Raw genomic sequence first — 13,919 nt, 5'->3', positions numbered from 1 at the left:
TTCAACTCAAGAATGTCTAGTTTTGAATTATGTTTATAGATGATTGACTTCCTCATAGGCCTAAATCAAAGCAAGAAAGGTATCTTCAATACCCTGCTAGCTTTAAATAATTGTAATCTAGGTTGAAATTTGAGTATAGGTAATTTGGGGACATTACACAGGACAAATGAGAAGGCAGATCAAAGAAATTATGTCGTGACAAAACATAGGATCCTACTTTTGATTTCATTGAATGTTTAAATGAGATTTTTTTTTTTGGTGAGAATAAAAAGTATTTATATGGATATTAACTGGGGCTCTTAATAATTCTAGATCCTTTTGTTTGGTTATGTTGTTTTTGCATAGAGGTGCTTTTTCTCAGAATTCTGCCTGCCTGATTATGTATTTTGAATTTTTTTATTGTCAATCCAGCTTTCCTATTCAAGTTGCATCTCAAATTTTCAGTACACGACTATTTCAATTTCGCAAAGACATGTCTAATAGGTAATGTTTCCTTTACTCTTTTGTCCCTCTGCATTATGTAATATTTTACATCTTCATATATAAAGTAGCGATTTTACTTGGTATATGCATTTAGGTATGATTTTTGTATACTTTTTGTATGGTTTGGGTGCATTTATGCAAGTACTAAATCCATAAGATCATCTTCATCCATTGTTTGAGACAATTGAGGTTCCAACTCTGTCTAATGTATTCGCTTTTTTAAGTATTTAACTATGATTCTTGAAGTTGATTGAAAGTTGAAATGCTGTATTTAATTTTGAAATTTGAATTCATACAAAGACATCACATTTGAATGAAGGTTAATAAAATTCAGTTGCTTCCTTCAGTGATGGTTGGTTACTTCCAGAGACGTTTGCTAGATTATTATCATTGGATGGTGACCACAATGGAGGATCTTATTTTTTCAGTATATCTAGTGAGTTATATTTTATATGTTTTTATACTTGCATATTTAGTCAAATTTGATGCATTCATTTCCTTAAATTTTAAGTTCTGCTTGGAAAAAAATTCAGCTAGATGCTCAACAAAGTAAAAAATGTGTGCTTTTGGCAATTGAAATTTCAGTTTCACTTTGCTATTTTTTTCTTATTATATGATGTCTTCATTAAGATATATGGATTACAAATATATGGAGCTGTAATCGCTTTCTATCCCTGCTTTGGTGTTTGGTGCGTGAAGTATGGAAATTGAGATTACTTTATGAATTTAATGTTTTAGATGAGATGCTCTATTGCTAGACAATGCATGAAGTGATTGGTATGTATTAAAAGAACAGTATGAACAATATCAAATGATTACCACCCATATAATGTTAAAGAATGCAAAAATGGCTGTAACAAGTTTAATGGAAAAAAACAATGTGTCTTTATTTGAACAACTAAAAATATTGTCTATATTATTTTCAAATGCTTGTTGGCATCTTGTTGGTGGGCGAAGTACGGAAGTTGAGATTAATTAATGAATTTAATGTTGTAGATGAGATACTCTATTGCTAGACAATGCATGAAGTGATTGGTATGTAATAAAAGGAGGATAGTATGAACAACATCAAAAGATTATCACCCATATAATGTTAAAGAATGCAAAAATGGCTGTAACAAATTTAATGGGAAAAACAATGTGTCTTTATTTAAACAGCTCTGAATATAGTTTATGATATATTCAAATGCTTGTTGGAACAACTATGAATATAGTTTATGATATATTCAAATTCTTGTTGGCATCTAGTTCTTGTTGTACCCATATGTAGTTTTTGTATTGTGTCAAGTTATAAGCTAATCTTAGTTTTTTTCTTAAGTGCATCCTATGTTCCAAAACTTGTGTGTACTACTTTATCTTCTTGTTTGTGTTGTCCTTTTCTCAATGTTTGTAAGATCATAGGACAGGGTTTTCGAGACTTCCATCATAGTGGAGGAAATGATTTTTTTCATTATAGAAACTTATTAATTTTGTTATCAAGAATGCATCTTTGAGAGGGAACAATTAGGCATGCTTCTAGGGAACAAAGGGATGCCTGATCAAATAAGACTAAATTCCAAATTCTCAAAGTTTTGTCATGGGAGAACAACGTATCAAATAGATCAAGTGGCCATGTTGAAGTGTGCGCCGATTGGACCATGCTTTCAAAACCAAAGTAGAGTTCTAGTCATGCACTTTGGCATGGAGATAGGTCTTAGTCAAAATGCCAAAGAATCAAATATTATTGGATGCCTAGAACTTAGGCACTGATCGCATTAAGGCCAAAATTCATAATCAGATAATAAAAAAATTCTAATATACAATTGCGCTTCAGGGATGAGGCACACCTCATGAAATGTAATATCTTGGAGGGATATTGTTCCCAAAGTTCCTCAAATGTATCTCAGAAAATTTAATCAACAATTGCATGTAACACTTTTACAATTATTTAACAAATAAATCATAAAATGTCCAATGAACAACCTTAGAAATGTTCTTGCATTATAAACTAGCAATACAATAACATCATAACACCAAAATCTAATCTTAAATATAGTAATGTAGTCAGAATGGAAAATACTAAGAAAGAACCTGTATGCGCAGTGTGAACTCCGTCTCAAATCCACCACAAAGCTAAACTGAGTTTGCATCTGATTCACCAAAAAGAGCCTAAAGGAGGCTGAAGGTCTCCGTCCTTAGGATCCTGAATAGAAGTTGAAGCTTCCTCAATTTCTCCAAGAGAAATCTCAAAACCGAATCAATATCCAAGCATCCCAAAATGAACTCCCCCTTCTTTTAGTGCTCAATTCTGTGACTCTTCAGTTCCCCTTTATTGTCTCCTTGTCTTCTTGCCTTTTTGTTTCTTATTAACCCTCTTTATAATGTTAAATTGACTTTTAATAATTCTACATTAAATCCCCATGAAGTCAATTTCAATATATTATTGAGTTGGCCTATTAATTCTCCAATGCCCTAGAAACGGGTACATTAGAATCCTCCCTCCTTGAGATTGTTTGTCCTCAAGCAATCAATACGGGGATCCTGTATTAAACTGCAAGCTGCTTTATAGCTTATACAGGTACCTCTGAAATCAAGACATGCCATGTTGTGGAACAAACAATAGGGATGCAACTCGTCTATTAGTAAGATTCTTGGATCCCATGTCAACTTGTGAAACATAGTTGCACCTATCTGCTGCATTACTTTGATCATAACTGCACCAACCCTCAAACTATGTAGTAACCTGTCGTAATCCAGAAAGTGCAAAGCATTTTTTTGGTCAAATCCTAGATCCCAAACTAACCCATCAAAACAATCCTGGGAGTAGAAATAGTGGTCCATCCATCCACTATCCTCCAGTATCATCCAATTGCACGAGTATATCACTCTACCAATGCTAGAAATACCCCCACTATGCATGAAGATCAGCCCATTAAGCCACCAAATGTCACTCCTATAGGATATATAGACATTAAGAATGATGTTGTAGGCTTCATCATTCTCATGTATAGGATATAATTCCAATCCATGTGCAAAATCTAACCCAGAGTCACTCTTCCACAAATACCCACAGAACTTAATGTCTCCCATAGTCTTGGCCAAATCGGAAATTATAATGGTAGACCAAACAGGGAAACAACAAATAACTGTTGTAAGCATAATTATAAAATCACCAATCAATAAATTAACAGCTGCAATATCATAGATTTCCAGAGGCAAATCTTTAGATGGACTATAGAAGTCTTCATTACGCATTCAAACAACTCTATTTCTGATTCATCACAAGTGTTATCAATCAAATATACATCTCCATCAATGAAATGATCACCATTACACGAAGTTCCAAAATTAGTATCACTCCCTTCATCTTTTTCCTCAGGACATTGTGGTCGTCTATAACTGCTGATATAAAAAGCAGAATTCTCGTAGTTGATTTCTTGCTGGTCCTTAATGCCTTTTTGCTTATAGTGTTTTATACAGATAAAGTGAAGTGTACATACTACATTCACCTTCGTTCTCACCAAGGGTATGAGTCCCTTCTACAATTTGTATGATATCCTTGGTCTTAGGATCTTAACCATTATCCTTGTGAGTGGCTGTCATAGAAATCAGATTTTGAACCTGGTGTAATGAGTAGTGTGTCATATCAATTGTAGGCAAAGCTCATCTACCTCCTTGTTTTCTTCTGCATGTTTTATGACTATATCTCTCTCTTTGAGCAACTTCAAATAATTTGATCTCATCCTTTCAATTGTTTTTTTAAGAGTGTGAAGGTATGGGCTATTGATTCCAGTCACTATCCTTTTATTCTATTCCTCAATTTGAACTTTGCACAAGGTTTCTTCAATGTTTTTACGAGTATTTTCAAAATGTACTAAGGCTGCAATGACTATATCATCCAAGACTTTGAGCTTATCCTCCAAATTCTCCATCTAAACAAAACATTTCCAAATGATCTTTCAAATTAACACCAATATTGTCATTCTCATGGGCTAGCTTATTTTGACAATTTTGAACAGTCCTTTGGTTGGAAGGAGTTTCATCATTTGCTGCACTATTTTCAGTTTCATTTAATGCATTTTCCTCCACCTCAAAATGAATAACCACATCTTCTATTATGTCATCATTCTTAAATGATTCATAATCATAGAAAGATTTATTTCCTTTATTAGGAACATCAAGATGCTTGTTAATAACAACATCCAAGTCACCCACTAAGAGGATTGAGTATCCCTTACGATTATCCATAGCTTATTCCAACTCTTTGCAACCTTGGGTATCATTTATGTTGAAGCTGAATCGTAAGACTCTTAACTTCCTCATTGCTGATCTGAACTTTTTGGGCTGATTCCTCTTCCTTGTTATCCTCACAAATGTGGTCAAATGACCTTGTATGCTTGCAAGTGAAACATATCTGGTCTATCCTGATTTGGTTCTTGCTCATTTTTGGAGATCTGAAAACCTATATGCTCATAGATATCAGCTCACTATCCGTCATATGATCTTGGAACTTCTCCAATGTTATGCTCAATTAATTACTTTGCAAGCTCATAAGCCATAACTGAGATTCTATGCTCATAGATATCAGCTCACTATCCGTCATATGATCTTGGAACTTCTCCAATGTTATGCTCAATTAATTACTTCGCAAGCTCATAAGCCATAATTGAGATTCCCTTCTCCAAAACAACAAATCTGATTTTAACTGTTTGCATACATCATTCTTCTCCCTCAAGATTAAAGATATGACTTATTTTATGCAAGCTCTCACATGTTCCTGACGATGCTTCTTAAATTCTCTTAAGAAATATTGAAACAATTGTAGATTTTTTCTACAACCAAGATCCAACATGTGAGTAAAAATTCTGTGTTTTACCATAAGATCTTAAATCTTCACCTTCTATCTAAAGGTAGGATGCTTGACATCATGTTGTCCCTCTAGGTTGTCCACAATCAATTTCCTGACATTCTTCAAGATGCTATATTTATAAAGTGTAGTAGGAGCTGTTTTTTTTTTAATAATCTCACAAGGCAAGAGGTGACCCATTAGGCTTACATCCTTTTTTGGATGCTCCAGTCACCCATATTGCACTAAGGCAAGCATGGAAGGCTGTAAGGCCCAATTTAACAACCTCCAATTAGGCTGATCATGATCTTGCTTCAAGCCTTTGATCTTGATATCGACCTCTGCTGGATTTAGCTTCCTTGACTCATTTTTATGTACCTCTGACTTCTAGGTTATAGGTAATCCCGAATAGATATGTCTTCACAGATTTTGTTCAATTGGTACTTGAGGGATGCTTTTGGATCCAGGCGAGATTCTGGCTATGCCTTTATGGAGTGATCTAAGTGGGATTCATGGATTATTGATGTGGTTCTTGTATGGATTGATTGGTTTGACTCTATTGACTAGTGATTACTTGCTTATTCTTCTAGCTAGAACCTTCGTTTTGCTTATACCTCCTGTTAGAGATCAATGGGGGCGTGGTATAAGTATAAAGCTCCGATCAGGAAATGCTACAGTAGCTTACAACTCCACACTATATCTTAGGCAAGGTTCGAGGATCGAGACTATTTCTAAGTTGAGGATTGAGACAATATAACAGATTGAGCAGGAGTCACTGCATTACCCAGAAATTGTTTTATATATTGAGTTTTACCCCAATCAAGAATTTTTGGAAGCCAACCACGTGCAGTCCTGAGAGATGAGTTGTATTGCTTAATGGATCAGTTGATTTTCTATTTCATGGTTAATGGGTGGAGAGATTTTGTGTTTAATTGGGTCGCTATAGATGAAGAAGGGTGTGAATTTTTCTCTTCCTAAAAGATGTTAATCAAACACAAATGTTCTTTTCCTCAAGAACTATAATAAAGATATGGGAATTAATCAGTTGAATGAAACAATAGTTTTGCTTCTCGTTAGTCAAATGAGTGAACATCCATATCATATACTGGCAGAAATATATTTCGAAAACAGTGACAATTATTTTTATTAAATCACTATATTATATATATATGCCAAAGAGGACCATTGAGGATATCATCGATGGGGCTGGAGTATTATATAATAAATCTTGTTATTTCTGAGGCATGGATTGGCCAAGATTTACCATTTATAGTTTGCATTGGAGTTTCATTTGGGAATATGTTTTTATTATACATGATTGCATTATTTTCTACGCGTAGCTGATCAAAATAGAATCTCGGACACTGTTATGCCTGCAATGATAGACTCTGGATTGAATAGTGAAAGTTGAATGCTTGGTCTTTTCCATAAAAAATGGACTAGGAGGCATTTTTTCCATGAGTTCATTCTGTGCCTTGTATGGAACAAACTAAGAAATTACAATGACTGGCTTTATCCATATTCTGAGAAGGCTGTAGTTTCCTGAGAGTGCAGATGGTTCATAATTATATTGTCATCCAACATTCCTATCTACGGATGAGGGTCGAGCTGCATAGAGTAACAACATCTAATGGTCAAATAGACTGGAGGTCATTTTCCTGTATGCAGTATTTAGATTGACCATGCGGTGATTGTGTTTCATGACGAACATGATCAAATATAAAGACTTGGAAAAATAAATAAGTTTGGAAAGTTACCATGTGCGACAGTCAAAAGGTACAAGTAACCTGGAAATTGTGTATGCTTTGAGTCCGCCCAAGAGGTATAGCAATACATGACAAACAACTGATCAGGTTCTCGGTATATATACAGGGGATACCAACTAGAGGCTATGCCGAGAATCACGATGAGTAATCGCACAAGGAGGCACCATTAAAAATCAATCCACACCGATAATTCAAACCATAAAGAGCCATCAAATATGGAAATATTAGAGTTTCCCAAATAAGGATATTTGATTCACTATTGCCAATTATTACCCAATATTATGTGATATTGTTAAATGTTCTTCTGCAGGTTTGTGATGTGCGATGGAGTATCACCGGTATGAGTAATAGAGAGTTAAATCTTTGACCTGCTTGGAATCTATGTTATGGGATTGCACATCTTCTATGGCTAATTGATTGGTATGTAGAGACGTTAGGACTATTATCACATAGATGATTCACCGTTTGAGTAACCCATTTCATATGCTTAGTCATACAATTATATTATCAATAGGAAGTTATTATAAAAATTATATAATTCACTTACTCATTTACAATAGTAAGTAGTCAAAATTAGGTGCGGTGAAGGGATATTTCAATACCTCACGCACCTATTGGTGGTTTATTAATATGTGATTCGAATGCAGGGATTTTTTTAGTGGCTATTATTCACCAATTGGCTAATATGTCCCGATTGGGCTATAGAAATTGGCTAAAAAAAACACTGTATACTAGTTGACCGGTTCGCCCAGATTTTATAAAATACTCATATAGTGGTCGGAACGTTTGCCACTATTATTACGTAATTTCAGTTTGGTGGTCGGGTTCTTCGCCCATATTTCTCTTTAATGTTTACTCTTATTCGCCACGGAATTAATTGAGTGTCTCTTTCGATGATCATCATTCGCCAAATTCCCATTTTCCTATGTGAATTTTTTTTTATAGTGATACTGTACTCCACAGATAGCTTACCTTGATACGTGTCAACATTCCGGTGACTACCTCGACAATTCTTCTTCCTTCAAGAAATGTTGGCCGAAATTAAACCTCAACCATTGATCTTGGATCATTAGATGGTCTGAGTTCTCAAATAATACATTTAACATAATTACATTTCAAAACATAATTCGCCATCAATATTAATAATTTTATTAAAAACAAAAATTATAATCGCCATTATTTTATAAAAATTGTCTAAACTATTAAAAAATTCGCCACCAAATATCCATCGATTGACGCATAATTCGCCAACACTAATAATTTTTTTCACCCAAATGACATGTGATTCGCCACAATTTTATAAATTTTGGGAGGGTGGGGGGGGGGGCGGGGTCCTTAAAGTTATCCCTGTTCGAATGAAAGGATACCATTCATATTCATATACATTTTTCCTACAAATTTTTACATATCCAAGATATATGCACTTTAATATATTATATCCTTTCATTGGTAAAGAAATGGATTTTTGAACTAAGCTCGTGAATTCTGAGTCATTGAATACATATTTTTATATGCGATTATCAAATTGAACTGCAATGGATTGAGCATCATCAATGAGTATCTTCATTGTATTTCAATTTTTTGCTTAACCAGTAAGAAGTATTTATTTTATTTCATTTGCTTAAAGCTTTAGAGTTGGAAATATTATAGAGTTTCATCTTTTATAATTATTTTTAAATTTTATAAATAATTTTTCTTATAGATAAGTGGATGAGATCAACTATAGTATTTTAGAATCAATCATCATAGATATAGTGAATTGTTTAATTGTTCCTATATGTTTGGTTTATCTCCCAACTATAGGAGTTAAAATACATTCTAGACTATTTTAAAATTGCGTCCATATATTTGATCCATCACATCTTGATTACTCAATTATTTATAGTTGATGTGCGTAGAATTTTATAAATTTGTACATTTTAAACTGATAATATTGACTCTATCGCCCTTTTAGGTTTGACACAGGTCTTGTTGTTATTCATGATTCGCAATTCATACGCTAGCAATTATTTCATATCTTTCCTTTGAAGAATTAATATATTCATTTGTTGCAATAATCTATAATAATTATTCTTTATTTAAAACACTCTCATATTTATACAATCATTTACTTTTGTTATTTCCTAATCTAAAGTTTAAAGTTTTGTATAATTCTTACCATTTGGGAAACTTCCATTGCATTCATATTTTAAATCGATTTGTTATAATTATCTTGGACTTAAGTGATTTGTTCAGGATAGGTATACCCACTTTGGTCTTGCAGAGCCAGAAGTGTAGAAGACTCAAATCTAATTGATCGGTATTGTCAAGTTTGCCTTAACTAGTTGGATATGCCAACATTGAGTTGGCAAGACTCGTAGGATTCTAATCTGCAATTTTGGGGACAATAGATTGGCGACTCTGCTGGGGAGAGTTGCTCGGAACAAAGTTGTGAAGTTACTTAGAGTTTTGGATTTCGCAGACCAGAATCAGAAACTAGTTTTATCAGCTTGTTTGGAAGGCTACTTTGGTTGAAGAAAGAACCTAGGAGACCAATACAAATCTATACATTCCTCAAAAGAGATGGCGACTCTATTTAAAAGGATATTAGTTGGTAGCTCTACTGAGGGAGAAGACTCAGAAGGAAATGATTTGATAATGTACTATGGAGAATATATTATGAAGAGGAAGGGAATCCATGTTACACCATGGAGGGAGCATAGGTACACCCATTAGATGAATTTTTCAATATAGAAAGATATGAAGGTGAATCCGCAGTACAATTCTTCATTAGAATACAAGAACTAGGTCTCTTATATGATCATCAATTCCATATCTTTCTCAAACTTATGGATAATGAAATGACAATAGAAGAGAATGAGCTAACACACGAATTAAGTGATGTTTCAAATTCAAATATAGCAGAAATTTTGGATCCCATTGAAGAAGAAGTTGATCATAATAAGACCAGTAATGAATTAAATTGTAGGGAATGTGAAAATATGGAAGAGGATTCTCTTAGTATGGATGAGATTTCAGTCAAAATTTTCTCCCAATACACAATGAAAAGCAAAATAATGAGAGAATAAACGTGTCCTATGAAGCATTCAATGAACAAGAAAATTCATTCATCTTGTCAAACCCATATTAGTTTAATGAGCAGGATACCAATGAACTAGAAGGAGTGTACAGTTCTCAAGAGGATGACATATTTGTTAAAGATGTGCATTGTCATCTAATTATAGAAAGAGATCTATTTGGATACAATTTCAAAGAATTTTCAGATCCCATACATGACGAACTAGCAGAAGGGAATGAAGAATATAGCTCTTTTACACTTTGGAATCTTGAGGAAAATGTGAACATTTAGGAAGAGTAAGAAAATGCATTCAAGAATGATTTTAAAATCATTTCAAGCCTCTCATGTGGTGAAGTGATAGTGAATCTTGACAGAATATCTTGTGAAGTTGACATAGAGCAAAGTACAAAATATGAACATGAAGAAGTTATAGATGAAAGTTCTCATGAAAATATGCCCGAGGTCTCTATTTTCTTGAATTCATTGTTTGAAGCAGATTTTCTATGCAATTAAGTCCATTAGTGCCATAGTGAAGATAGCATTTCTAGTTTTGGACTTGATGAAATGCATGTAGTAGGTGAAACATTTTTCATTTCATCCTATGAACCGGATGTACATCAAACATGTGAAGATGATATGAAATTAGCATCTGTTTCAGCAAGAAGAGGCTGAAAGTTTCTTTACTCAGGTTCCTGAATAGAAGCTGAGGCTTCCTTAATTTTTCCAAGAGACATCTCAAAACTAAATCAATATCCAAGCATACGAAAATGGACTCCTTTTAATGCTCAAAGTTGTGACTCTTTAGCGTCCATTTGTAGTCTCTTGTCTTCTTACCATTTTGTCTCTTATTAACCCTCTTTATCATATTAAATTGACGTTAAATAATTCTGCATTAAGTGCCCATAAGTCAATTTAATATTTTATTGGGTCAGCCTATTAATTCTCTAATGTCCCAGAAAATGGGGCATTAAACTAAAGGTGGATCGCTTTACAAATTTGGAAGATGAAAAAACAGCTACCAAGCACACATTTTTATTTGTGATGTACACCTCACAAAGGATCAACTATTAAGTTTTAGATGACAATCTCAAGTGAGCATTTTGTTAGGGGTGTGCACTTGGAAGTAAGGATTTAACTTTTTGAAAAATGGACGACAATCTAAGATCGTGCAACTAAGTATGAGGGGTAAACATCTAAATTGATGATATCATATTTGAATCTCGTGTGTAGAAACATGTGCTCTGTACAAGGGCTAATCTTATCAAAGGGACTGTAATGTCCCGCTTTTTAAAATAGTTTTTAGTAATAAGTAATAATATACAACTATATATTATGTTAATAATATATAGTAAACGATTATGTGAATAATAAGTAACCAAATAATAATGTTATTAATAGATAATGTATATTATTAAGTGAATATATGTTATATATATTACTTAATAATATAAATCAAATAATGACTATAATATATTTATTAATTTTATGTATATAGTCATCTGTATTCAATGAAAGAATATGCATCAATAAAAAATATATAAATGAATCTAATAATATATCATTATTAATAATGTGAACAATTACATGTGACATAGTATTGACTAAATAGTTGATTAGAAAGACCAAACAACAGTCAATGACCATCTTTAGCAGCGAGCAATGAGAAATGGGTCGGGGTGACGAGTCATGCCTGTTGGGAAGTTGGAGTACATAATTAGGAGAAATCATAAAACAAAATACATTTGAATACATAGCATTCAGTTACTTTCATTGGATATTGCACAGTTCAAAGAAGACAATCACATCGAATGTGAGACTACAAAAGAGAGAATTTGCATACAAATAGAACAGTCAACCTACGTATGTTGCAGCCAATTAATATGACAAATGGTGTTCTTACTCTTTAAGAACTATCTTTATTCAAACGGGCACCTCCCTTTTATAGAGATGTGATATATAAAAGGAATAAGACAATAAGACTATAGCTTATATTAAACATATCGGGGTTGTTCATTTTAGTTATAATAGGAAAATGAGAAATCATAAAGACCTATATATATATATGTAAATGTACATATTAATAATGAGAAAGGATTAAGAGTATATTTATGGTACTTTTAATAAGGAAGGGATAATAAAAAACCAAGCTACCAACTAGCTTCCCCCAAGCAGTTGAGAAAAAGGTCCAAAAGCAAACAATAGGCTCTAGAGAAAGAGGGTGCCTTGAGCCGTCTCTAAAGAACTTTGGAAGAAAAAGAGGAAGAAGAAGAAGAGGGTTGCTGCTGGTTGAAAGTCTTACGAGGTCTTACAGATGTGGAAAGGCTAGAAGGGGGGTCAAGCTGCCGCTAGTCGCCATGTTCAGAAGAAACCACTGTGGAAAATGAGGTGATGAGTAGCTTTGACTGCTGTCTAGGAATGGTCTATAAACCTTAAGGCTTCCTAAAGGTAAAGCACGAGGCACTGGTAATCAATATCATCTAAAGAAAGTGGGAAGAGATTGCGCCTCTCTGAATAAGCAATAGAATCTCCCTCTAATCTCGTAGTAGATGGGACAGTGGAAAACAAAATGGGACTTCATTTCAATCACCTCTAAATCTCAAAGCTAGCAAACCCTATCCTCCCTAGCTAACTGTTGATTGGTTTAAATGCATAACTGAAGTGAACTAACCCTAAAAGAGCTAAGAGATATGCAAAGTGCTTGCAACTAGCCAAGAGGTACAAGGGACGAACAAAAACGCCATCCTATAATTCAAGACAATGCTTTGTGTAGAAAGCCATCTTTGGGCGAAGCCTCCTTGTAGGGCTCACCTAGGTTGTAGGATATACTGCCTAGAAATGTGCATCTTGACATGAGTGTTCAACTTTGCCAAGATGACAAAAGATGAGCTAGTGCATCCAACGAGTACTGGAAATGGGGAAGGCGATCAATGTTGATTTGAACTGAGCTCAAGTGGCCCAACACTTGAGCATACTAGCATCGAATTTGACATGTGGAATTAGAGCAAGTAATAACCTTTGAGGACTAGTAGGCCAAATAGAAGTATATGAGACATTCCTCCGAAGAATCGGCAAAGCATGTGAGGCGATGTAAAAACTAAGCAAGGTCAAAGACTATACCAAGCTTGAAAGTGTGGGTCTTGAACTCAACAAGGACAATACTATGAGGTGTAGATTGTCTACATCTAATAATGTGTTGAAGGACGAGAGTTTGGACCCACTCTGCTAAGGCTTAGTTAGATTCCGACAAAGATGCCTCTCAACCACTCAAAGTATCCATAAAGATTAGATTGGATGCGATGTGCCATAAGTGATGACGAAAACATTTTTGCTAAACAAGGGCGAGGGAGCCATACCCTTTCTTGAGAAAAGGTTGCATAGCAGGTCTCATAGAGAATTGAGGGCCAAAGAACTTGACCCCCAAGAATGTGTACAAAAAAAAGATCTCCACCTACATGCCTTGGAAAAATAAGAGGAGGTGAGAGGTCTTGAGATAATTGAAGATCATCACCTTAGTCTTCCCTAGGTGAACTGTCAACTGTTGAGAGTTGCAAAAGGGAACAAGGCCATCCTAAAGTCTATCTAAATCCTTAGGGGAAGATGTCATCATGACCACATCATTTGCAAAAAGGAGACCAAGACCTAGTGTAAGAGACACCCTCTTGGAAGTGAGTACTGTTGAAGAAATGTTTCTAGCTCATCGATGTAAAGCCCAAACAAGCTAGGAGATAATGGGTAACTTTACAATACCCCAACGGTGGTCTAGATGAGATCTAACATCCCATGAGGG

The 13,919-nt window shown here is 34.4% G+C and overlaps 1 protein-coding gene across 2 annotated transcripts in view; it reads left to right on the top strand.

Annotated features, from left to right (window-relative positions):
- Window positions 1-13,919, top strand: part of LOC149567622 (nucleoporin (DUF3414)) — a 337,999-nt gene that overhangs the window by 129,551 nt on the left and 194,529 nt on the right. For both annotated transcript variants that reach the window (XM_089820876.1, XM_089820877.1), the window contains exons 17-18: window positions 412-483; window positions 831-919. In XM_089820876.1, the coding sequence (XP_089677002.1) occupies window positions 412-483; window positions 831-919 (161 nt within the window). The remainder of the gene's footprint in view (window positions 1-411; window positions 484-830; window positions 920-13,919) is intronic.

Source organism: Cupressus sempervirens, chromosome 3 (genome assembly GCF_028749045.1).
Source record: "Cupressus sempervirens isolate cs-2001-9-10 chromosome 3, ASM2874904v1, whole genome shotgun sequence".
Lineage (NCBI taxonomy): Eukaryota > Viridiplantae > Streptophyta > Pinopsida > Cupressales > Cupressaceae > Cupressus > Cupressus sempervirens.
This window is presented reverse-complemented; position numbering and strand designations above follow the sequence as displayed.